The 27,066-nt window shown below is 46.9% G+C and overlaps 1 protein-coding gene across 2 annotated transcripts in view; it reads right to left on the bottom strand.

Moving 5' to 3' along the window:
- Positions 1-27,066, bottom strand: part of ACBD6 (acyl-CoA binding domain containing 6) — a 68,846-nt gene that overhangs the window by 5,351 nt on the left and 36,429 nt on the right. Inside the window, exons 6-7 of one of the 2 annotated variants that reach the window (XM_048943833.1) lie at positions 26,902-26,991; positions 16,513-26,820 (exon numbers count right to left, since the gene is read on the bottom strand). In XM_048943833.1, the coding sequence (XP_048799790.1) occupies positions 26,665-26,820; positions 26,902-26,991 (246 nt within the window). In that variant the 3' untranslated portion in view covers positions 16,513-26,664. Of the gene's footprint in view, positions 1-16,512; positions 26,821-26,901; positions 26,992-27,066 lie in introns of those variants that run through there. The other variant, XM_048943832.1, reaches the window with a different exon arrangement.

Here is a 27,066-nt window from a genome sequence, read left to right as displayed (position 1 = left end):
TACATGAGGTCTTTAGAAGGCGAGTGAATAAGAGGGCTGGAATTATACAGACCCTGAACAAGCACTGGTGCTTAGGAGCTGTGAGTATAAATCTCTGCAGCCGCACGATGCAGGTTCATTCAAGCCAGGGAGATAAAAAATAGCAGGAAAATACTTCCCTCCGCTTGTAAAAACTGCTTAATGTCTCATCTATTTCCACTTTAGACTTCAACTTCCCAACAATTTACTTAAACCTCATCACTGGAACAGGTTGCCCAAGGAGGTTGTGGATGCCCCATGCCTGAAGGCATTCAAGGCCAGGCTGGATGTGGCTCTGGGCAGCCTGGTCTGCTGGTTGGTGACCCTGCACATAGCAGGGGGTTGAAATTAGATGATCACTGTGGTCCTTTTCAACCCAGGGCATTCTGTGATTCTATGATCTTCTTTTTCTCTCTCTCTGCAATTTTATCCCCGAGATGACTGCAGGTGAGATGGCAGCTGAAAGGCCTCCAGAATGTATGTGCTCATGGTAATAGTGAGCAATGTGGGCTGACACATCCAGCCTGAAATCCACTGCACAGCTCATGGGATGTCCCTCCACGGCCTTTATTTTCATTTTCATACTTCTGTGGCTCACAGCAGCCCTGGTTTGGGCACGTGCCATTAACACATGCAGAATGAATGTTTGTGCAGTTGAGGCGTTGGGTGAGTGAATCACTGTGGGTGTAAGTGCTGGCATTCCAAAGCTGTGGTTCAGTTTGGGATCTGATGTTGTTCTTTAAGGTCTCTGTGTTATACCAGTGTGCACCCACACACACCCAGACTTTTGCTTTTAATTGCCTCCTGATTTTCAAAGCAAGACCAGTGACCCCAAGTTTGGTAACGATACCACCTAACAGCATTGTGTGGGAACACCCAGAGTCCCAAAAAGCTCCAACCACTGGAAAATGAATCACACCTACCTTCATGTTTTCTTCTCCTTTTCCACCTTTTGATTTTGCTAAGGCAAAATATACTTATGACTGCTTCACCTGCTGGTTCACAGCGAGTGTCCCATACGTGGGCGAGGAGTGGTCTGGTGTTTGAGAAGTGCCAGCAGTGTTACAGCTGTGAATGTTGAGCATGGGGACCTTGGGACAGCTCAAGCATTCCCAACAACAGGGCAACTTCCAGCAGAAGCAAACCCAAAACCCAGGCAACAGCCACACACTGATCTTATTTGGGATTGCAAACTGCCCAGACAGGGCTTGGGCGTCCCACCACTACATCCCGTGTTAACTCTTGCAGGCTTGGCACTGTACTGAGCTCACTCCTGGCACTGAGCTGCCCCTCTCCCCTGCCATGTCAAGGCACGGGGCAGCCATCCCCGGAGATGGGAGGTGCTAGACAGATCTTTATCATCACCTCTCCATCCCTTCCCTAAAGCCTATCACCAAGCTATCACAGGTCTATCTCCTAAGTGCCTCCCAGATAAATTAGACCTGCATAGAGAAGCAATTATTACATTTCTAATGGTATGGGTCCTTACAGCACAATCTCCTACTGAAAGGCAAAGGAAATTGCATTAGCTTTTGTTTGATTCAACATTATGATGGAAGGAGGAGGGGTGCAGAAGCCCTTTCAAGCCAAGCTTGGGAGCTGAGGTTCCTTCTCTCCGGTGAGCCCCTTATGGCCTTATGGCCCCCACGGCCTGAGCATCCTGGTTCATTCAGGCACTATAACATGAAGGTGCTCTCCACTTCCCAAACCAGGCGTAAAAAATCTCAGGGAGCATCTGATGCCCCTGAGCTTGCTCTCCCTGGAAGCCTGCCTTTGCTAATGCACCCAAACCCACTGGCCTTGGGAGTTCAGAGGGCCAGCATGACGCTAATCCCTCATCGCCCTACTTTCCAACTGGTGCTGCACCTACATTTCCACGTGCAATTTCAATAGGATTTATCACATCCACCACCATCCCCATCTAGTGCTTCTGGCACAGCCAGCGCCTCGATATCGCCATCGTGCAGATGGGGCTGCCTTTGATTGCAGAATGAATTTTCACCCCAGTTTGCACTCAGTGCCCTGAGCACAGCTGCGTATTTGTACAGATGTGCTGATAGGTTGCCCCAGATAATGTTTGCTGCCTTCTGTTGCCTCCAGCATCAGGTGTTGTCATCCCTGTGTGTTAGTGTGACAGAACTGCGTTAGCACAAGACAAAAGCTGCCAGGGAGCCCCGGGCTTCCTCATCCCATCCCAAGAACAGGGCTCAAAACTGGGTCTGGAAGGAGCTAGCCTTCCCTAAAGCTACCTCGCAGGCTGCAAGCAGGACGGCCCAAAGCTGCTCCTTCTCTTTCCTTTGAAGCCAAACATTGCCAAGACATTAAAACATCCCTTCTCTGGGCGCTTCCCCGCCCCCTCCCCGCATAAAAGTTCCTCGCTCCCTGTTCTGCTCTTGTGTTGCTTTATCACTTTAGCAGATACCTGGTTATTTAAGGGGCAGGATAAATGGGCTGAGACAGCTTTCCCATCCCCAATTCACTAGGGAACGCTTGGAAATTCCACCTGACACCAGGACCGAGCTCTGCTCTTAAACAATCTCCCGTCTGATCCGATTGTTCCCCAGTGGGGAGGCAGGCTGCAGCTCGCTCAAGAGTCATTGATTGGATTAACAGCCTAATTCCCAACAGATGAATAGAATACTGATGTCTTGTCAGCCCACATCATAGAAGGAAAACACAATCTGCTTCTACAGCCCCGAAATTTAACCCTTTGCTTCCCCCCCCCCCCCCACCGTGCACAAGGGTCCGGCACTTCCAGCTCAAGAGCCTCCCATTTGCATGACAAAAGCTCTATTAACCTTTGGGATGGTTGGCCTAGCCAACCCAATGCTGGGGGCTCAGGTGTTATTCTTCGTGAGGTTGGTTTTGTAAGAAGCTACGGAAGAGATTTATACCAGGACCTTCACTTTTTCCCTATTTTACAACCTGTCCTTAAAGGAAATACTGTATGCTTCACCCTAAGTGGTGGAAAATTCATTAGCTTAACGATATTTATCCTAAAACACATTGGGATTGAGTGTTTCTGCTGTACATCACTCAGCTGTGCGTCCGTCCCGGCCGGGATGCCCAATGATCAATCCCACCTCGCAGAGCACTCCTAATGGAGACATTAATGTTTTCTTACCTCATAGAAAGACTGTGATCAGGAATTAATTGCTATTGGTCAAACGTTCACTGCTGGAAGAGGAGAACTGTGTGCATATTAAAGAGATTCTCCCAGAAAAAAAAAAAAAAAAAAGTATCTATGAATTTCCCCTGCTTTTATTTCCTTGCTCAAGGTGTAACAATAAATAAAAATCATACAATTTTAGGAAACACAATCAGAATGACCTATTTTTAAAATATCATTGGCATCCAGTGTGCTCTGGGTTCTTGCAACAACCACCCTTTATGTTTGCATTCACAAATACTTAAACCAGCCTTTAAATACTGCTGTTTCTCAGCAGCAGTCCCAGAATACACAGAAATAGGGCTAAAGCCACCATGCCAAGGTGGTAACCCATACATAGAAGTGGTCTCTACAACATCCCTGGTCCACCATTCTTAGTAGGACTGGCTTCCCACCCCTTCAGCATTCTTCCTTCCCCTGCAAAGCACAGTGTGGGTGACCTGAGACTGGCCAGGTTGGGTAATATTTGGATTTTAAAGCTCCCATGAGCAGTGGTAACATCTCCTCCATTAGTCCTTAATTCTAAAAGGGCTAATTAGCCCAGAATTAGCATGACAAAGTGTGTAAGGATGGATATGTGCACCCTTTGTTTTCTCCCTTCCAGCAGCACCTGTTAGCCACTGTGATCTTCCAGACTGTCATTTCACAACACTAATATGCATACAAAAGGCTGAGCAAACAAAGCCATCTTCCTTGGGTCCATCCCTGCCTTTGGCCACCCCTTCAGAGGTGCGCAGCACAGGCAGTGGGGAGGCAACAGGCGGCACCAACAGCAGAGCTGCCCTAAGCAAACAATTAGCGAGCGACGCTGCGCCGAATCAAACAATTCAATTAATGCAGTGTCAGTGCTGTTATTTTAACGCCATCCTAATTATTAGCTCCCCTGGCAATTGGATATCATAATGTTTCGTTTTCATCCCGGATTGAACTGTGCTACGAAAGCAATAAATAAATAAGCAGAGTGACCCCTCTCCAGCCCAGCCCTGCAATGTAATATGGCTGTGTTGTGTATTCCCAAATCCAGGTTAAGGATGGGGACTGGGGCAGTTGTGCCCTGGAACCAGCAGACTGAGGGTTTTATAAATACATACAGAAATAATTAAAATCTAAGGGGTTTAGAAGGGTTAATCTCCTTTAAATAATCTCTGCCACAAAGCCTGTAAAGTCACTGCTGGCGCCGTGCCTGCGCGGGACCGGCTGTCGGAGCAGCACGTGTGGGCTGTGACATGGCCCCAGCATGGTGATGATGCTGCAAGCCCAGAGATCCACGTCCAGAGCAAGGTGCTGTGCTGCTCTGCCAGACTGCAGGGAAGGAAGCCTGCTCAGGCTGCTAAATGGAGCAGGTGGGATGGGAGACAGCGGGAGCCGAGAGCGATGCTGCTGCTGCTGCTCTGTTTGGCTGAGCCTGTTGGGATGCCAAGGCTTGTGCTGAAAAGAGTGTAAAGGGGCTCAGGAGATGTTGCATTTCTGTCAGCTATAACGGCATCAGAGGAACCACCCTGCACTTCTCTACATCCTCTCCTTTTAAAGTGCCAGTTTTAAAGCCAATGGCCGAGTGGTCATTAGAGAAGACAAAAAAAAAAAAAAAAAAAAGAAAGAAAGAAAAACAAAGGGAAAGCACAGATGTCAATCCTGTGGAAGTAGAGCAGTACCAAACCAAGGGGTTTGGCTTCACCTCCAGCAAAGGCACCTGAAATGCTGCATGCATGCACGAGTGCCACAAGCAGCTACAGGGCTGGAAGGGAGGCTCCTGCCTCCCAAACCCTGTCCCCACACCCGCAGGCACAGCCCAGGAAGGGCTGCATAATGCCTTCCTGCACTCTTGCACTGCAGTCAGGAGTAATGCAGGCTCCAAAAGGAGTGGGCACACTGCAATTAGTACCGTGGCTAGAGGCACAGCTCTAAGAGCCTAAAGGATGCCTCAGTTCCTGTTCTGTTTTCAGGCCAGTGAGGATAAAGAATCCAGAGGCTTTGTTTTGGTCTCACAAACTTTCCTCAGCTCAATGTACAAAATCCAAACTTCCCATATTCGGATGGTCAGAACCATCCTCGGGCTTGGAGTTGTACAAACTCACTAAACAAGTGCATAGGTCTCCCAGGACAGCCGCCTTCCTCCCGAGCACGCCTGCTTCTTAAGCCTGACGACTGCTCTGTGGCTAATCTGGACTTAGCAGGCATTCTGCATGCAGCTGTCTGCTGGGGGAGGCACTAGGGCCTGCCCCCTGTGCTGGGTGCAGGAGCCCATATAGGATGCTTCCTATCCACATCCACAACCTCCTGGGTTGCCCAAGGAAGTTGTGGATGCTCCATCCCTGCAGGCATTCAAGGCCAGGCTGGATGTGGCTCTGGGCAGCCTGGTCTGGTGGTTGGTGACCCTGCACATAGCAGGTTGAAACTAGATGATCACTGTGGTCCTTTTCAACCCAGGCCGTTCTATGATTCTTTCCCACGAAGGGATTCTGCTTTGTGATGTCTAAAGGCCCTTTCACAGCCTCTGTGAATTGTATCAGGAGCTGATTTAGCATTTCTTGTAAGGCCATTTGTGCACAATATCCCTTTCTCGTTTTATCCAACACAACTACTTTTTCAGGTTGGGCTCTGAAAAATCTCTGTTTATGAGCTGCAGGACTTTTCCCTGATGGAAGAAGGGAGAAATAAATGAGAGGAAGAAGGTTTGTTAGTGCTGCTCTTTCACAGCCAGCCAGGTTTACAACCAGTTTTTATAAAGTTCCAATACTGAAGAAATAAAGGTAGGAAAGCCATCTGGAGGAAGCTGCCTCGGGTCATCCCGCTATCAGTAGATGGAATTTCTCAGCGGAACCACAATACTGTTAAAACACAGCCAGCTAAATACAATTAGTGAGATGCAGAATGGATCTTCACTTTAAGGGCTCTTTCCATGGGCAGCCCTTGCTCCCCGCTCGCCATATAATAGAAGTGTTCCTAATGAAATGCAGCAGGATCAGGAGGCGACTGGGGAAGAGCATGGCCAACTTTACACCAGACAGATTTATGCTCAGGGATGCTCTGTTTGTGAATGAGATGCAGGAGGAACAGGCTCGCCATTCATGGCATAAGGTCAAGTTCCCCAGCACTGCTTGGTTCGAGGGCTGGGGTCACAGTGCAGAGCAGGGCTGCCCCATTTGCTGCCCCATCAGCCCCAGGGAGCTTGCTGGGCCCCGACATCTGTCCCAGCACACAGCAGTGCAGAAGCACACGTGGCATGGGTGGGCTGTGGGAGCAGCAGATGGCATGGGCTGGTGGGCCACCGACCCAGGGCAGCGCTGACCCCGGGGTGAAAGGCTGAGCATCTCCCATCACCCATCCCCTGAGCCCCTTCGAAGCAAGTGTTGATGCATTAATCTTCGTGACTGACGGAAACAAACTGCAAATGGAAGGTTCCACGGGGAACCTTTATTTATTTGGAACCGAAACGCCGCTTAAAAACATAAACTTAAGGGCTCTCTTTGATTTCGTTCATTCATCAGTAGCGTTGCTGCTCAGTGGCATTTCTTTCCTCCCGAGAGCAAAAGCACGTCAGCCTCGAGCACAGCCCTGCAGGACAGTGAGGACTGCTGCAGTAAATAATGAACTGGACTTGTGCTTCCCCTGCACAACCTTCCTGACCTGCTTACCACCACTCAGGGTGCTGAGCTGGCTGGGCAGGGTGAATGCCTCCACATCGGGACACTTCCCAAAGCCATCATGCAGGGGGTCAGGCTGCTGTGTGCTTGTTGGTTGGTTTTTTTTTTTAAAACCACACAAGCTAATGCTTTAAGAGTGTCTTGATGGAATCAGGGAAATTGGATTGTCCCCCCATTTGCTGGCCTAAAACAAGCCTTTTTTTATTTATCCCATTAGAGGAACACAAGAAAAACCTTTTAAATGTCACTAAAATTTCCCCTGCATTGCAAAACCCAGTCAAAAGGGTTTTAATTTTCCCCGAGACCTCTTAAGTAATGCAGTGTGTCAAGGTTTAATACATTGCGGGTTGGGGATTGTCTGCAGCCTGTGCTGTTCCACCAGGGTGACTCTGGAGGGTCGGTCCTATTTGCTGGATGGGATCCTCGGCCACGCTGAGCTCCCCAGCCTGCAGCACTGAGGTCAGTTATGGTGGTGAGGAGTGAGATGGGGTAAAGGGACCGGATGGATCTCCCTTTAGGGTCCCCAAAAGTGCAGTGGTGCTGGTCCCTCACCTGTCGTTTTGGTTTGTGAGTTTTGGTGCTCTGGTTTTGTGAGTGCCTATAATTTATAGGCTTTACTTATTTATTTACGAGGACTAAAGAGACTTGGCAAGAGGCACTTATGTATGCTGATACGAGGCTCCGAATTCCCCTGGAGTATTTAATATGACAGACATCAGCTTAATACCAGGGATGGAGCCCAGAACTGACAAGTGGAAGCACACAAAGCCTTCGTGCTGTGAGAGGAGCGCTGAGCCGGGCAGGACGAGGCTCCATCCAGCAGCCCCAGCATTGGCACCTTGGTGCCCCTTGAGCTTGCCAGGGGTGCCCTGCTGAAACATACCCATTTGTGTGGCTCTCCAGGGTGTCCTAACAAGTTTGAATCTATGCAATGAAGGAACGTGTGTCCAAAACATCAGAGCTGGGACTTGAAGCATCCTCTGGGCTAGATGGAACTGAGAGACCAGCTGCAGTCACTAAGGGCTACTGGCTGCATAATTCCTCTCATGCCCCCAGTTTTGGGAGAGATGGGGAACTGGAGGGTTATGTGTGCTTGAGTCCAAACCCATGGAGAGCTGGTGAAGGTGCATAGCCAGGCAGAGCGAGGAAGAGGAGGGGGATCACAGCCCTTCACTGAGCCACAACAAAACACACCCCTGAGACTGAGATGCTGCCTCCCGAGCTTCCCTATAGGGCCACATAATCTGCTTTACAATACATCCAAATTCAGCACGAAAATCGGGAAAAAAAGGGGGGAAAAGCCCCCCGAAGGGCTGGTTATTGGAGCAAGGGCTGCGTTAAAAGGATCAGGAGGTGGGGGGCCCAGGGGGTGGCGGGGGAGGGAATGGGATAAAGTAGCGGGTCTAATCAAATCAGTTTAAAAAGCTGCAGCCTCTCCGAGTTAACCTTGCCAATCAGCCTGTGAGCGGGTGCATGTCTGTGCACATTAAAGTGGAAGGGCGTCCTTGAACCCGCAGCCTGCTCCGTCCTCACCGCAGCCCACGTGGATGCTACCGTGGTGCCCAACTGAGAGCAGCCCGGGCTCGAGGCTGCCTGCCCATGCTTGAGCCCAGCTCAGTGCCATGGGGCTGCTCCCCGAGGTGAGCTCGGGGGAATTAAGCCAGCAAGAGTTGGTTTAAAAAGGACAAAAAGAAGATAGGAGACAAAAGGAGCAACCCTCCCCTTGACGAATGCGGTTGCATTGAGGCTGGCAGCTGTGAGATGCATTACCAACCTCCGCTAATGACTGAGGGCACAGAAGTCACTTTAAAATAAATATTCACTAGGAATTACACGGGTAATCTAAAGGGATTATCCTGCTGCCTTAACAGGTCCATAAACTAAACGCTAAATGGTCTACACAAGTGTTTGCATTAATTCTGACCTAAATCAACCCTGCTAAAAGCCAGATTCGGTTTTGGAAACGGAGTGTCTGCTTTCAGTTAGCATGCTTGTGAACGTCCCCAGATCATTGCTTTCCTGGAGGAAAAGCAGGGTGGAGCAGCTGAGGCCACAAGTGTGCCAGCAGGTGGAAGAGCTCCAGTAGAAATGTGTGGGTCCAGAACAGAGGCACCCACATCCCAAGTGCCAGCTCCAGAACATGGTACCCAACATGGGGAGAAGGGTCAGAAGAGCGATGCTTGGGGCACGTGCTTCAGCCCTTTGGTTCTCTGTAATCCTTCCAATCCTGAGCCCTCAGCTCATAGAACCAGCCAACGTGTGTACCTCTGCAGACAGCTGAATTCAGAACACAGCAAGACTGAGAAGAGGATCAGTGATCAATATGGGTCCCCTGCAACTTGGGATACTCTGTGATTTGCTGGGAGCTCTGGCAATAGAAGTGGAAGAGCTATGTTCACCCAGTCAGGCCAGTGCTCCAACAAGTTCTACTTAAAGTCTAATGCCATGCAAATAACATTTAACAGAAAATAAAGATCAGATTCCTTCCTTCCTGAAATACATATTGTTGTGAGCTCCTACACCTATGCTAGGGAAAAACAAACAGACAAAAATCAAGACTTCTGTTTTAAAAGAAGATGAATGTTCCCCTTTGTATGGGAACTGCTGAACCTCTGATTGATCACCTGAGGCGAGCAATGAGTCAGCCATAGGAGCACAGGTGAAGGCAATTCACCTGTGCTAATGGAAGGAGTGGAGCCTGGCTGCACCTCTCCTAGACCCCATTTAAGAGCTGACTACCAGTGGGGAAATATCTCTTCTGGAGATCCCTCCTTTGGAGTTTTACATTGAGCCCAGGTAAGCATTCTATCTATTCTTTTTTGGTATAATAACCTGCTCAGCCAAACTCTCTGGTATATTTCATAGTTATGAACAGTTTGCAAGTTTTCTTCAGATTCTGTAAAAGAATGACAATGGGGAATGAATCCTCATTCACCTGCATGAGCCTGAGAGCATCACTTCAGCCTGCACTAGACCCTACTCTAAAACAAAACTTCCTTAATAGCTGCAAAGCAGACGCAGTTGCTCTTGTCCCTCCTGGTCCCAGCTGCCAAGGTGTGATGTCAGCCAGGTGTAGAACCAACCCAGTAGACAGCAGCCCCCTGGGACAGGCTGCCAGCACAGCACTGCTCAGCTGAGAGAGCCCCAGCAGCAAGTGTACGTGCACTCATTTGCCAAGGAAGTCTAAAGCCTGCAAGAGGGACTCAGAGCAGGGTGGGATGTGAATGGACAGAGTCCACATCCATGTGTGTATCAATGGGAACGGCAGCAGGACCAGCTGCAAACACTCCCAGCTCTTGAAGCAGCATTATGGGAGAGCTTTGCTATGGAGAACCACAGAACCATTTGAGTTGGAAGGGACCCTTCAAGGCCATCTGGTCCAACTCCCTGCACTGAGCAGGGACACCCACAGCTTCAGAGCCCATCCAGTCTGACCTTGGCTGTCTGCAGGGACGGGGCACCACCACCTCTCTGGGCGGAATGGGTGGCTGCAGACTCCCTTTCCTTTGGGAAATCTACTCTGTTGTTGGCAAGACAAAAAGTTTGAAGCCTTCCTTTTATCGCTCCTTCCTCCAGCTGCACGACCCCATGGAGGGAGCAGTCCCCAGGTCCCTGTAATTTTATGCAGCTGGAGTGGAGCAACTGTGCTCCAGCATAAAATTCCAAGATAGACAGCTTCCCTTGGTGGCTTCTCACACCTTGAGTGCTCAGGAGACAATACCCTTCTCCGAGAAGAGGCACAGTGCTACCGAGTGATGGTACATATTAATTTCTAAAAGAGGATTTTAATCATGCAACGTCCTCTGCAGTCGCACAGAATTTAATCTCATTGCTGACAGTGGGTGATGGGGGAGCATGTTAAGTGGAAAAGTTGTATTCTAGCCCTCCCTGCAGATGTGTGCTCCTCCCCAGGAGGATGGAACAACCCACCACAGCCTCTCCCTGCTGAGCAGCCCTGGCTGAGGGCCTCCAGCACAGTGCATCCCAGCGGACATACAGCGTGTTCCCAACCTCCTGTGCCAGGCTCACCTACATGTACTAACGCGGTTAGCATTTATCAAGGCTTTCTTCACAAATATGGATTTATTAATCTAGGCAAGACCTGGGATATATGCACATAATACTGCCAGGTTACTGAGACACACAGAACATCCACCCCCTGGCCGGTGGCTCAAGGTCAAGCAAGGAATGCAGCCCACAGTGGGATTAGCTTCAGGATGCTGAGCTCCTCGGGCTGTGCTGCAACCATTAGGACATGCTGTCCTTTGCCACATGAGGTCTTCCCTCTTCTAATGAGATCTGCCCTCACCTAAGCCAACATCTAAGAATCCTGCCTTCTCTGAGTAACATGGGAAGGGAAAAGAACCCAGAACTAAAGCCTGAAAGCTGTGAGCTGAGACCCCCCCCCCATAAATACATTTGAAATTATGGCAGCCTAAGTGATGGCTTGAGCAGAAAGCAATTCACAGAATCACAGAATCACAGAATGGCTCTTGTTGGATCACTGAGCTCCAAACCCTGCCCAGAGCCCATCTATGACTGGGGGCACATCTGGGGATGGGGCACCACAGCTCCGGGCAGCCTGAATTCCATATAATCACTGCAGATAAATGCAAAAAGACATACATTTTCAGGAGGCAAGCTTTGGATGCCAAGTAAGTTGCACACAAAACTCCTGTAACAACATTTGGGAGGTACAAGAGCAACGTTGAGTTATCTGCAGATAAAAACAAGGTATGAGCAAAGGATCTACTGACTCTACAATCCTGAGGAATCTGAAACAATGACGTTTTGCTTTTGGACACAATAACCACTGTAGGAAGTGAGGGGTCTGAGTGAGAGCTGCATGGGTACATCTGAAGCAACAGCTTTTAGAAGATACAGAATCCTGCAGAAAATCATGGTTTTCCAACCTTACTGATCCTATGATTCTGTGGCAGTCCATCGTGCACACTTGTGATTTATGTCCTGTAATGCATGATAGGTTCTTTGTGCTCCCAGTCCACTTGGAGCAGGGGCAGAAAACATCTCCCTTCCTAAGTGTGTCGCTCATAAATGCAAAGAAATGCCTTTTTATTTTCCCCCTTCCAAATACAAATCCATCATGAGGGGAACAGCGGGAGCATGGCCAATCCCAGCACACCCACCCCAACCTGCAGCCACTGCACAGCCCTAATGCATGCAGCCCTCTCCCAAACCGAGCGCATCCCTTAATGCGTGGAGCCCGTTAATGCGTCCTATTTTCCTGCATTAACCAAGCAAACATTACAAAGTGGGTCCCCGTCACAGCCTGACCCATTTTGAGAGCCCACCCGAGCCAAACTGACTTTTATTTCTTAGCAAAAAACAAACAAACAAAAAAACAAAAATAAAAACAGGGCTTCAATAAAAAGCAACCAGTTGCAGCCTTGCAGGATTAGTTGGATGAACCCGTCAGTGGATATAATCAGCTTAATGGCAACAAAGATCACAGCACAGGGAGTGCAGCTGTGACACTCAGGCACTGCACCGAAGGGACAGGTTTGCATAGGGCTGGGCTGCTCTCCTTGATTTCCAGCCTTTTTTCCTCTCTCTCTCCAGCCAACAGCCCCATCAACATGAAAGAATTAAGGATGGGAAGGGGTAGGGTGGAGCAATTTACGTCTGTGGGTCAGCATGCTTACACAGCTGCATATAATTCAATTAAATGGACAAATAAAGCAGTGCTAGTTGTTTTCCAAACTCGGGTTAATTTTAAGTCCATTCCCACTCTGCTGTGGGCTGAAGGGCTGCCTGCTGGTGCCTGAGCTAGAAGCTCTGGTTTTGAGGCATCTTAATTTGCCAGGAAAGCCAGGCACTAAGCATCTACACCTTAATCTATGTGTAGACTTATCAAATGGTTTGCGTTAGAAGGGACCTTAAAGACCATATTGTTCCAATTAACCATTCTGTTTCTGGGGTTCAGGGTTTCCCCCAGGCAAAATCCCCTGAAATCCAGATAGGTGACATAGGTGGGGATATATACAGATGTTGCATGAATCTGTTATCTAGAGGATAACTGATGGATAGATGTGGCACAAAGATGAGCTTACTGAGTGGAAACCACCCCTGTACAGCTTGCTACTGTCTTGTGGGCTCCGTGCTGGTGAAGCTCCAGCCTGTGCAGTCACACTTTCAAACAAGAGCTCCAAAAATAATTTGTTTCTGTTTTTGTTTGTTTGTTTGTTTGTTTTTGTTTTCAGAATAAAGACCTTTTTCAGTACTGCAAAGTGTAAAGGACCAACGATGCAAAGTTTTGAAGTCCTTAAAATCAGTCGGTGCCTGCAGATCCACGGCACCTCCCACAGTTAACATGTGCCCTCAGTCAGAGCTTCCCTTGCTTTCTCCAAAATGCCCATTCAACACTCACTGCCATCCTCCCCACCAGAAATGCCTACATTTCGGCAGTTCTGAGCGTACGTAATTTGTAAAGTGCTAGGCAAATAAGCACGCTCTTAAAGGAAAACCTTATAGACAGGCTACGTGGCACTGAGCTCATAACCCACCAGGAATGTCAGGAAGCCAGATTTGCACATGTCAAATCCATCATCTTTGGATGCTCCCAAAGTTTTGCTTTTTGTGACTGTACAAAAGGCATCTCTGGAGCCATTACAGGAATTAGTTGGAAAGGGTGGGGGAGAAGGAGGAGCGGTTAGGAACGGCCATACACCCCTATGAGGACATTTAGAAGCATCTGGCTCTGAGATATTAAGAAAGGGGAAAAAAAAATTAATCACGTTGGCTAGGAAAAAAAACCTGGCATCAGCACAGCCACCTTGTCATAAGGCAGATATTAATAATGTGAGCCTCCAGGGAATGCTCTGACATCTGAAAGATCCACTCGCTGGCTATCACAACGCGGGCAGCTTTAACTGATGCCTTTTTGAAACCTCCTGAATCTCAGTCTTAAGCACTGCTTAGGAATTTTTTTATGTTTTATTTTTTTTTGCAGCAAAATGAAACCCTCGGTGTTAAAGATCAAACATACAACGCATTACTCTCCTTCCTAGGTGTTAAAAAGTGTGTGCAAGGGAAAGCAATGCACCTTGCTGCTTTTAACCATGGCCACAGCAGAATGGAAGAACGCCCAGAAAGTGGATGCAGAAACATTGGATACTGGAGCTGCAGTTAGCAGGCGAATAGGATGTTAGGAAAACAACGTGGTGTGTTTAAGAAATGCACAGATGTAGCTCTGAGGGACATGGTTTAGTGGGTAACATTGGTGGACAGTTGGACCTGGTGATCTTAGAGGTCTTTTCCATTTCAATGATTCTAAAAGGCTGCTTTTCCAAAGAGACCTGCACACCTCATCCGAATGGAGTGGGACAGCCAGAGTCTGGGGATGCCCCCAGTGTGGGGATCTCTTAACACAGCATCTAAAGCAGAAATCCCCAGGGTTTGAGTAGGACCTAAAGTTGGTGACACAAAAACAAAGCTTTAATACTAATGACTCACTGAGCAGCAGCAACAGTTAGAACTTGCATTTTCAATAAAATGTATTTAATGAACAAAACATGGCAAAATTCTCTTTTTTTTTTTCCTTTCTCTTATAACTTCTGCAGAGCTGCAGAAATCCTTCCCTAATCCCTTGAAAATGAACCACGAAAAAGGAGCCATCAATTTGCTTGAAGAGCACTGCTAAGAGGAACCCACGCCACAACCTCATGTGGATTTTCTCATCTTTTGGACCATCCATGACCACCTCCAACTCCAGGTGCACGGAATGCACAGCCAACTCAAACATAGCAGCAGCTACAAAGCGAGCATCTCCAGGACAGAGCAATGATTGAAAAACAGAGGTGGGTCTCTATACGCTATTTGGTGATGCAGGGGATGCTGGCATAGGAACTAACAAGCAGTCACATCAAATAAGACGGGTTGCAGCTGGCAAGCCTAGCTGGGCAATTCCCCAGCTGGGGAGTATCACTAAGGCACATTTAGGAGCAGCAAATTCTGATGCTGAAGTGGATGCTGACCCCCTGGAGAGCAGCTGGGCACAAGGTGGAAAGCAGCATCCCTGAAGAAAAGCAGGGCCACCATGAGTTGCCACTGTCTGCTTAGATTTAGGAATCATTCTGCAGCCTGTTAAATCACCCTGTCCCAAGAGGAAACATTTTCTGCATGGGGTACAGCTGTGATACATTCCTATGCAAATGAATCAATTTTCTCTTTTCCTCTATGAAAAGTCTCCCATTTTTTCCCCATCACTGAATTTATCTCCCCGTGGACTTGATAAAAACCAACACTGATCAAAGAAAGGGATGCATTCAGCCCAGAGATACGTGTAGATAAAAGTCCCATTGATTTCAGTAGGGAATTCACAGGTTTACCCTTCATCAGAAGCCCTTGGTAATGACACCTTACCAGCTTTTAAGCCCTCAGTGTTCGAGGGCCTTGCCATGACTCAGTGTCACTGCTGGCACTGCCTTTGGAAGCACCGAGCCAAGAATGCCATTTTTCTGCTGATCTCTTTTTCCTCCTCTCTTACTTCCATTCCCTCAACCTTTCTGACTGCCCTACCTGTCGCACTGCATTTGGTGCCAAGAGGGACTCTTTGGGATGGGGACAGTGTTTGCTCTTGCCTGATGCCCTGACTGGCACTGCTACCAGCTGCAACAAGGGCAAAACCAACCTATTGACGTGCCTGTCCATGCTTCTCACAGTTTCTCTGTGACTGTGTAGTTGTTCTTACATAAATCCAGAGAGCTGCTCTGTATTACTATGTACATGTGCACAAGAGAGCCATGTGAGCTGATACAGACAAAAAGGAAAAATAAGATGATGTAATACGGGTCAAAATAAATGATTCCCACATATGCTCCAGTTCACATCATCTTCAGTTTTAGACTCTAATAGATACACATTCATAAACCACAACGTAAAGACTGATGACTCCAAGCTGCTGTGGTTTAGCAAGTTGTTTCTAAGCAGCTGATGAGTGCAGCTGACCACATCCACACTGAACTTTTCCATCCAAGGAGAGAAATTAACAAGCAGAAGTCAGCACAGCTCCCAGCTTTTCTGCTGCTGCGAAACATTCAGCTGTGAACGCTGTCATGGTTGGCATTAACCTCGTTGCTTTGCAATTAGGGCTGGAGGTGTGGGTGCTCACGACCACCTCCTGTTGTTCAACAACAAGTGCTCGGTTATCAAGCTATGAAAAATCGATCACCTGCAATTGCTGAGCCCTGACTTCACACGGCTCTTCTGAGTTGGACCACAGGAATTTAAAGTGCAATGCTCAATTTCACACCGCTTCAGAAGGCAAATTGCCATGTAATCGGTGAGCATCGCTCGGAAATATCCTGACAACAGCAGAGGGAATAGGGCAACACAGAGAGGGCAACGGGATCTGGCTTCAGCCTCAGATTGCATCTGAGTGCGGCTGTGATTAAAGCTTGAGTTCAGAAAGAAAAAGGAAAGAAGAAGCAGCTGAAATTTCCTGCAGGCAGGTAACCTGCCCCTGGCTGAGCCCATGCACCTAGGGAGCTTTTCCTGCAGCCTGCTGCTGTCTGAAATGCTTCTCTGTGTTGCAGAAAGCCAGCCACTCACAACTGCTTCCTCACTGTTCGCCTTTCTGTTCATTAATCACCACCTTGTTTCGAGTGCCCAGCTGAAAGGGTGACATTTCTCACTGAGCACCAAGCCAGAGCAGGAAAACAGCTCTGAAGCTGGGGTCTTCCTCCTCTCCATGCACACACAGCCACCTCCAGCCCCATCTCCAGCCCCATGCCAGCCCTACCCTGGTCTGCATCCAAGCCAGGGTTGCTGGTGACACACCAGAGCTCCGAAACCAGCCTGGCTAACAATAACCTTTAGCACTATTTCCATTCCTTCTCCTTTCTTTCCGAAAATACTGCTGGATGTACAATAAAGGAAGGAAATACTGCAGAAGGAAAAAGAGAAAATCAATTCAAATAAATTTGCAAACCATTCTGCTAGAGCATCTCACTTAGAGCAGCCACTTCTTAGTTGTAGGGCGAGTAATTGTGGTATGATCACAGCACTAACACGGTGCATGGAGGAGGTGACAACATTTTTAGGGGTATTTATTGGAAGCACACTAAATTCAAGACTGTACCCCGCAAATTAATTTTCAAGGGTGGCAAAAGTCAGCTGGCTAGGGCTGTTATTGCTAATAGCTAGAAAAGAGCCACTTAATCACTTTGCATTTTTATTTGTAGAAGATAAAGAAACATTTCTTTCCCTAATAGTTTCATGCTTGTTTCATCTCATTTCATCTGGACTGCAAGATCTGTTTAATTTCATTTGATCCGTTTTCTCAGGGTCTTAGAACTACCATATTTTTATAATCTTGTTATATCCGTGAGATAAAAAACAATTATTTGCCCCATCATTTCCCAAATGGGAAAACAAGACGGAAAGAAATCGAGTGACTTGTTCAAGGTCATGCAGGATTCTGCAGCAAAACTGGGGAATTAGAAACCTGAACTCAATTCTTAATGCAGCCATAAAGGGAACTTCCCCACTGAAGCAACAGGGGCTCTGTAGACTTTGGCTGCTGGTTCTCAACATTTCAAATAGCTGGTCTGCATTACAGGTGTGTTTCTATGCCGAGCAAAAAGAATGATAACATCCATATTTCAAAGTTTTGCTCCAAAACCTTATCAGAACTATGATTCAAGTTACAGGGAAATACCATTTCAAAGTTCTGTACGTTCAGCATATGCATGGTGCAATCCAAGAACTGTGCTGCACGATGGTATGCCTGTATTACTCTGTTAGCTTCTATAACAACATGAAAGGTGCAAGAGAAATTACTCAAAAACCTGACCATTAGACTAGAGGTGAAGAGATCTTCTGATTTTTGGCAAGCCAGATGTTAACAGGTGCTTTAGCCTTATCCAGCATTAATGGGGAGAAGGGAGCACAGCAACCAGGCACTGGCTGTGCCCGAGCTGCACTTTCCATCTCACTTCCAAGCTGTGCTGAAGTACACTGGCAGAGCAACATCCATCAGAGATGTACCGACTGCTGACCACAGCAATATTTGTCCTCTACAAAGAGGATACGAGCAGAATAGTTGAATCTGCATAAATATTGCATTAATAACAAACGGACTGGGTGAAGATAGCATTTTAATACTGAGCACCAGCTGAAGTATCTACCTTCAGAGTTTAGAGAAGCTTCTTAGGTTGCTGAATACTGCAGCGCTCATGAACAGGGCAGAGTTGCCATAATGCCACAGGTTAGGGCCTTGCTGCTTCCCCTGGGATCATCCCCTGGCCATCACCAGCACATACAGAGCCATACAGACAGAGGGGACATCTCACAGCTTGGAGCAGAGACACTCCATTTCTGATGAACATGTGAAATCCCATTTCTTTTGGCTTCTCTAACACGACAGATCTACCTTGGTGGTTATTTACACTTCCCTCTTCCAACATTCCCCTCTCCTCTTCTGTAAACATGCTATAAATACAGACTTGGCATGCAGCTCAGCTCGCCCATCCTAAAGGTCTTTCTGTGGACAAGCTGTGATTTAGCTCCAGGTTCCTGTAAGCCTGAGCAACTTCTTCCAACCTCCGTCAGCACTAATGTGACGCGTGCCCTTGTGCCTCTTCCGAGAGACCCGTACCTGGAGGAACCGAATCCAAGCACCAGCATGACTCATGTGGGCTTCTTTATGGGCTTCCTCCTGCTCTGGCTCCCACGAGCCCTTTATGGGCTCCTCAGGGTTTTGGAGGAACGCTGATGAAAGTCACCCTATCCCGTACATGCCACAGGACGCTGCCCTTAACAAGACCAAGACCTCTGACCAGTGTCAGATAATCCGTCACTATAAGCTCCTTGTATCCAAGCCAGATATTTATTGCTATTGATCTGCCTGGTCCCAGCGAAAGACTTTTGTTCTCCCAACCCGGGACTTTGACCTCAATTAAGTTATGAATTTCAATCCGATAGACTGCTCCACTTACCCTGCTGCTCTCCCTGACTGGATTAATTAGAATTAGCTAGGCTGGGAGTCACCCCGAGCGCCTCATGGATCATGTTATTTTAATAATAAATAAAGAGACGGCAGCAGCATACAAGGAAGGATTCTGAAAGATTGTTCATCCAAAAGCATCACTCAGAACCTGCCAATACTAATTTCTCTGAGTTTGATTACCTCATTTACTTCTTTTTATTTCTATTCATTAATTGAGTTTTATCCCCCATTACTTCAGCTCCCCAAATGTGCCCTTCCTATAAAGGAACCAGACACGCACTTTGCCGTTCCAAAGTTTTATTGCTGCAGCTCATCAAAAGTATAGTTAGCAGGAATGGAATAGTCATTAAGCATTTAATAATCTAATAGTGCTGAGAAAATATATATATAATAGGGGAAGGGGAACGGGGAGGGACGAGGCAACCCTGCCTAGTGCCACGAAGCGTGTGCTAAGCACTCTTCCTACAGATGGTTAATTGGCTGGTGGACAAAGCTGAGCATCTTCAAGGAGGTAACATCTAACACTGGAGAAAATGCATCTATCAATTAGGATATTTTCTGACAGCACAAGAATGCCTTTGGAACGAGACTAAAACGGGTTGAATATCAAAGAAATTTGATTGGCAAGGGGAAGTTTTTGAACTGGTGAGTCGAGGCCTGATAGCTACATTATCCTTATTACTTCTCTTTCTGTATAAAAGCAATTACATACTTGAAGATGTCAGGTTGCCCAGGACTGTACTGAAATGGATTGTCTCAGCCAGTCATGTCACAGACATACTACGGAGTTATTGACCCAGAAATGAACACTTATTTGTCACGCTCATTTTAATGTTTAATTGGCTGGAACAGGAGAAACAGATTTAGATGATGGAAGTTTACCAATTTCTCAAGCTTTGGAACTCAGCTTGCAGATAGCCAGGTCCTGACCCGAGAACAAATGCAGCAGAAAGCTTCAAAGCACCTTCCAGCTTCACCTGTGCTCAGGCCTTCATTTGGTGAGAAACCTTCCTTAGGACAGGGTGATCAATTCCAGCCAAGCTGAGCTGATTGCAGGGGTAAAGGCTGAATAGGAATAAAAGATGAACGCACGCAATTGCTGGTGGTCGTTCCAAGGGATTTGTGCGGGCTGTCTATGGTACCACCAGCTCTGTGTTCAGGTAGTTAATAAACAAAAAGAAGGCACTAATAGAAAGAGGAGGAGTAAGAAAGCACCATTACATTGCTTTGTGAAATTTCGTACTGCATTACAGCTGGGTAACAGAGAGAGCAACATCTGAAAGAAAACACAGATGAATTGATGGTTGGACTAGATGATCTCACTGGCCTATTCCAACCTTAATGATTCTATGGAAGAACTAGAAATAATTCTAGGAGGTTGTACCAGAAATGCTGAGTCAGAGCTTGAGGCAGCGACTGAGCACCTGGTGGAAGGCAGGGCCAACCCAGGGGAGCTCAGGTGTGTGCAGTGAACCTAAGTGACCAGAAGGGCTGGAGCCAGGATCCACCTCTTCCCAGACCTCATTTAAGGGTTGGCAGTGGAGGTGAGGGTGTTTCCCTTTGAAGATTCCTGCTTAGCTGGGGCCTTCTGAAGGTAAGCAGCTCTTTTCCTTCGTGTCTACATCTGTGGCTGCTGCACTTGGGCTTGTTCTCATTTGGTGTAGTCAAAGACTTTGCCACCCTGCTATTATCATGGTATTTTCCATCCTATATTATAGCATTATAGAGGTGTAACATTACTAGACAGCTTCCAAGAGGGGTACAACTAAATGAGTAATTTGCAATTAAACTTCTCAATCTGAAAAATGTGATTAAGAGGGCTCGAGGAGGCTGATGAAGTCAACAACAGAACAGAAAAGGCAAGGGGGGAAACAATTACTGTTTCTCATGACACCAGAATGATGGGCTATCACGTGAAATACTTGTGGCAAGTGGAAGCAAATGCACAGCTAAGCCACAGCGCTACACCTGGCATAGAAGATTTGGATCCAAAGAGGTGGGAGAGAAACTTATCAAAGAAAAATCTAGAAAAACCGGAATTGATTCAGGAGCCTCCAAGCCGCAGACTTCAGGTAAATACATTAAAAAATACCTTCTGCTTACCCTGTTCTGTCTGCTTAGCATTCACTATTCCTACTGCTGGAGACATGCTACTGAGCTAGGAGTCCTGCACTGACAGCTGCTGCGGAAAAGAAATATAAAAATCAAGGGATAGGGATCTCCTAAATGAGCTTTGCCATTTTGAGTTCTGTTTTGTCACTTACAACCCACGAAGCCAAGCAACAGGTATGAGTGAATTAGTCAAAATCTAACTTAAAATCTTTATTAAAAAAAACATGAAAAAAAATTACTGTCCTGGCATTCAAAGTACTGGAAGGAAGTCCATCTTTTTTAGAAAAACTAGCAGAAGTTCTTTGCATCAAAGCCAGCAAATTCAAGATGTCCCAACAATGAGCTCAGCATTTGTTTTCCAAACAGGAAAAGACAACTGACAATGCATGAGTACAGAATTCCATTGGGAAGCAAGATCAGACTTTCTCATACTGAAAAGTCCTTAGGAAGAAGGTCACTGGTGGAATTTAGCTCCTTCAGAACAGGGAAAGCTGAATGCAAATGCTCCAGGAACTACCTCTCCTAAGCAAAGAGTAGCTGGTTGCTTGGCAAAGGTTGTTTCTCCAATAAAGCCCAATGCCTGGGATATAGGAAATGAAGCAAGGCTGCAGACCATTCCAATGTGATGCGTCCACCTGAAAAACCAGCTTGGTTGCCAGTGGTATCCTGTTTGTGCAGCTAACCAAATACCTTAATGAGGGGCTAAAGCATTTCCAACAATGCCTTCACAAATTACAGGGACTTAAACATGTGCTTATGTCAAAGATGACCTTGGGACAAAGGGGCTTGGGACCATCCCACGTCCTCCCAGGGAGGCATTTGAGGTAAGGCTGATTCCTGCATCTGCAAAGACAGATACAGTAAGGAATAAGACCTCTCTTCCAGCTCTGCAACACAGCATGCCAGCCAACATAGTGCTATGCATGTCCACCTAACAGCCAGCTGCTGCTGGCTGTCCCTGTGGGCGCTCCCAGAGGTTGCGGCCATCGCATGCCAGTGCTCGCCCTGCCCCTATGAAGGAACAAGGTGATGCCCATGTGCCACACAACCTCACAGGGACTCACAGAAACCCGGTCCTTGGATTTAATCCCTGCATTCTGACATTCTGATTACCCTGAGAGCAGCTTTAGATTTTGAGGGTGTAACAGTGGGGTCTACTGCTGGCTCTTCAGGGCTGGCTCTTGGATTTCACTTTTTCAAATGCTTGTATTGCATGGAGAGGTTGAAAGGGCTGCGTGGGTCCTGAAATGACCACTCGAATAACACAGAAGCACTCAGTTGTCTCAGCCTGCTTTGCAGGCAGTGCTGCACGCGCTGCCTGAGCAGAGGTGCCAACTGCTTTGCTGCACCAGCAGTGAAGCAATGATTCATATGTCTACAGGGAGCAGAAGAAACAAAGGCTGTACATGTCAAGCTGGAAGATGTGAAGAGACAATGCAACAAAAAATCGGCATGCACAGGCAGAAGGAAACTTCTTCTTGTCCTTATAATACACAGCTTGTGCTGCTGAGACCTGAGGTGTCTTCAGAAGCTGAAGAGCAACCCAGGGATAAGTCTCTGCATCCCTCAGCATATATTTAGAGCTGCAAATATTTTGCAAATGCTTCTGCTGAAAGGGACTTTTCTCCCAGTAGGTAAAATCAGCATCTGCTGAGTGGTGACCATTTAACATTCAACCTGCTGCCAATCTACATTCCACAGAGAGACCTGCAGGAGAGACATGGAGCTGTGCCACTTCTAATAACTGTGTGACTGGCACCATGTCAATGCTTTAATGTAGAAAGCTACCCTCTGTCACTAAGCAGATCTTTCCTTTCTTTTGGCTAATGGATTTCACACCCATTGGCAACAATGTCAAGACTGAAGGGGTATAAGCCTGCAGTCTTCTGAGATCTCCTTGGCAAAGCTGACTACAGAAATATTGAGATAGGGACTGGGGGCTGTAAGGAAAGAAGAAAACTATCGTGGTTAATAATTCTGCTCTCATTACCCATTGCTTTGCCTTTCATCTTTGTTTAGTTTCTTCATCTGTTTGCCATTGTGCCTTCCCACTGCAGCAATGGTCAGGTCAGCAGAACCTGCAGTATTTGCTTGCTGGGAGCATAACTATGCCAAACCTCTGCAGCAATCTGCAGATCCAGGAGAGGGTCCTCATGCTTTTATTAGCTAAGCTTTCAGCATATTTAGGGGGAAATTTATATTGGGACATTAAATGAAAGCGCTCACAGCTCGGGTATTTTTATTTTGACAAGGTTAGAATGGTCCTAACAGTGGAGTATTTTGATGGCTGGCATTTCGTCTATAGGTGCATTTGCACAGATGGGCTTGCAGGAAAGCTGGTGGGCTACACAGGCATGCACACATTCCATGGGGAGTGGAAAGCTGTGAAAGTGCAGCCTGGGACCTGTGTCTCTTGATAAAGAACCACCAGGATGCCTATGCTGATCTCCTCAACACCTCTCTCAGATACAGAGAAATAGGCAGGGAAGGGATGGATGCACGCTAGCTGGCTACTGCTTTGTCTGCACTGCACCTCCAACATGAGGCCCACGCTGATGTAGTTCCCCTTTTTGCTGTGAAATCTGAATAAATGCAGTTAAAAAGAAAACAAGCAGGCAGTGACATGCAGACTTTTTCTGGCTTCTTTTTACTCTATACATGCAATCATTCAAGAGTCAGACAGGAAAACGCAAAGGCCTTGCAAACAAAACCAACTGGCCACCAATCTTAGCAATCTTCAACACATCCGTAATTCCTACTTCATTTTTAGCTAATGGTGGAAATTAGTCTTTGGGCTCAGTTGATAAAAATCAACCTGTCTCTGCTGGGTTAGTACCATGATCTGTGGCACAGCAACCACCTCTAGTACAATTGATTTTCTTTTTTGGCAACCAATAGGCCAGTCAATAATAATGTTGTTTGAGAAGGATTGAGTCATGAGGGAGATGAACCCTCCCTGCCATTTATTATGTTTGTATTGTCTCCATTTGAAAAGATTATTTTCTTTTTCCCCAATGAGGACGTGAAGGTATTATGAGGGGACTGCTACTCCCCATCCCAGGCTCCAGAAGTCCTATGACTCAAAAGCATGCTGGCATGCAGATGGAGAGCTGCTGCCTGCTGGGGCTTTTGGCAGGGGACTAGGAGAAAAGATAGGCTGGGGAAGCAGCCACACTTCTTGTGCTACTCTTAAAGGAAACAAAATAGACTTCAGACAGCTGAGCTGCCTGGTGTGAATTAGTTCAGCACACAGATGTAACGTTCACACAGGTATGAGAGAGAGCAACCAGCCTTCACTGCAGACAGTGCGGGATGCTTAATGACTTTCAGTGAAGTTACAGGTGCGTACAAATGAACAAAGTAAAACTCACTCCTATTGGCAACAAACTTCCCAACCTGGTGATTTCCAGCTGCGGTTCTCAAGTTTCCTTCCCAAGGCCCTGAGGGCCCAGGGGTGACTGGAAAACTTACTGACAACAGGTGTGAAATCTTCGTACAGTGACCTGTGCCTTTACTGAGGAACTGAAAGGTCAGCAAACAAAGCAAACAGGTCAGTTAGAACTTGGATCGTGACCAAAGTAGCCAAATTACAGTGCTATTTTCTATATGTAAGTATAATGTTGATAAGCTGATGACGTGAACTGCACAATGATGTGCAGAGACAGCAAGGCTGGGGCAAGTCTCAAGTTTACTGCTTTGGTGTTACAAGATACTACTTGCTGTTCTTCCTCTCAATGGACAGTTATTAGACTATGATGCCCTTCATCCTTCTGAAAGCACAGGGAACACAGAGGATGCACAGCTGCATGGCAGCACAAAGCTGGGGTGCAATTCTGTGCACCCAGCATCCAATGCCCCCTGCTTTGAAACCTCCTTTCCAAGGCCAGGGCAAATGCTGTAGGAAAAATTGTCACAACTGACGCTTTGACAGTGTAAAAAGGTTTTCCTTTGTCGCTTGACCTTCTGCAAGGGAAACTTATTCATGTCTTCATATATTTTAAAGCTAGAAATTGATATTACAATCATGCTGTCTGAGCTGCTTTGTAACTACTGCATTATGAATATGCTCCCCTTCCCCTCCCTTCACCACTCAATTAAAAGCCTACATTTTAAGCAAGCAGAGCTGCAGCAGCAGGAGGCTGTTTTCAGCCTGATCCCTAGCTCTGGGTATTTCCAGCAGGGCTCCAAAACACCATAACACCACCCACTTGGAAATGGCCTCTGGCTCCGAAGATTTAGGTAATTCAATTGCATAAACGTCCCTTTTCAACGTGAAGAGAAGCCTGTTGCCTTTCTGTATCCCTTTGCCCATGGCAATCGGTTACCGCTTGTCAAATGTGCTATTAGAGCTAATTATGAACAATCAGAGAACTCAATGGCTGCAGCTTTTCGATGACATTAATGAAACGCCCTTCTGAAGCTGCAGTACCACCATTTAAAGCAAAAAACACCGCACTCCATCACTGCAGTCCAGGACAGTGTGGCTGTTCCCAGAATCGGGGCTGTTTGGAGCATGCTATGAGAATGAGTGGAGCCAGGCAAGCTCTCCTCCAAGCTGCCTGTTTAACAACAAAGAGTAATAGATCCAGATCCAGAGGTTTCAAGTGCTTCCACAAGGTAAGCATTGCTACGGGTGAACTAAAATAAGGCAGTAAAGAGTGAGCAAGGCATATGTGCAGGCTGGAATAATGGCACTACAGTTTCAAGTCACCAGAGATCCCCATACACCTATCCCATGGTTCTTCATAGCCCACACATTAACTGACAGTGCAATTGGTAATGTGTAATAGCAGACACTGCAGTGTTTATGGCTGCTTAGGAAGCCACATTTTTTCCCTCTCCCTTTCTTCTTCAGGTTACTCTTCAAAAACTCTTTCTGGTTCTTCTGGGGGTGTGAATTCTCAGAGAGTAAAGGTCAAAATAAAGAAGAAATAAACATTAGGTCATGAAGTCTCAAAATGTTATTGCAACTTACGTATGGCTGAGAATTAAAACGCGCCTGCCTTCCCTGGGAACACACCTACGTGCAATGCAGGACCTTTATAAAAATTCTCCTTTATTACTTTGGTGTAAAAAAAAAGTCAAAGATTGATTTTCTTTTTATGGCCACTATTAACCTTTTGTTACTGGCCAAAAATAAACTGGTTAGAAAACGTGCAATACATCAAGAAAAAAGAATGGAAAGAATTTAACAGAAAATTGAAGTTTGGAGAAAAATAAGACAATTCTCCCCTCAGCCTTTTCTTCTAGGAGTCAGACTTTACCTCCAAAGAAATGAGATAGTTATCCAAAAAATGAATTCCCTGCGTGCTGATGCAGTACAGCATTTCAAACAGAAGCACCTCCCAGGCTGTCAGGTTAAGGGGGACGGGCAGGTGGTGGGCCCCACCTCCATCTCATTTCAAAGGGAAGCTCTCCCCCGATGCATCTGACACGCTGCCTGCTAACTTGCTGGAAGGGGGGCTCTGGGCTGACAATGGGGCATGCCATGCCACGAGTGTGGAGAAGGTCCACTTTGCACAAATTCCCACAGCACCTTCTGCAAGGCTGATGAAACCATCTTGCTGCAAAGAGCTTGCAAAGTTGTCAAAAGGAGAGCATCTCTGTCCAAACTGGGCAGGAGAACAACGCCTATAAAAGCCACGCTGGTAAAGAGCAGTCAATCATCATCTGACAGAAATATGTTGAACGATTATTTCCGAACACAATCACAATTACACAGGGCAGCCCTTCATTACAGCCAGCTGACAAAACTAGGAGCGTTGAGTTGTGAGTGCGGGGAGCTTCCAGCTTCCTGGCCAGAAGGAACCACTTGTTGAGCTGCAGCTGAACCAGGGCAGCTCCCAGCCTGGTGCGTTACGCTGCTGCCCCTTCAGCTCAGACACTTCTGAGCATTCTCCTGTGTAATGCTGTGAAAGAAATTGCTCTGGAGTTGGTCAGGAGGCCACAGAAAAAACAGCACACAAGTTCTGTTTTCATTCCTTTCTTACCTGGCTGTTAATGTCAGCAGCGTGCTGTAACAGTGCTGAAACGAGCTCCTTGTGTCCTCTGTCGCATGCCCAGTGGAGCAGAGCCCTGCCCTGCAACATCCAAGAGCATCAAAGCTAGTCAAAAAACAGCTTGGAGAATTGTAGTTATGCTATGAATTATTGAGT

Source organism: Lagopus muta, chromosome 5 (genome assembly GCF_023343835.1).
Source record: "Lagopus muta isolate bLagMut1 chromosome 5, bLagMut1 primary, whole genome shotgun sequence".
Lineage (NCBI taxonomy): Eukaryota > Metazoa > Chordata > Aves > Galliformes > Phasianidae > Lagopus > Lagopus muta.
The sequence above is the reverse complement of the archived record's forward strand: the minus strand, read 5'-3'. Positions and strand labels throughout refer to the sequence as shown.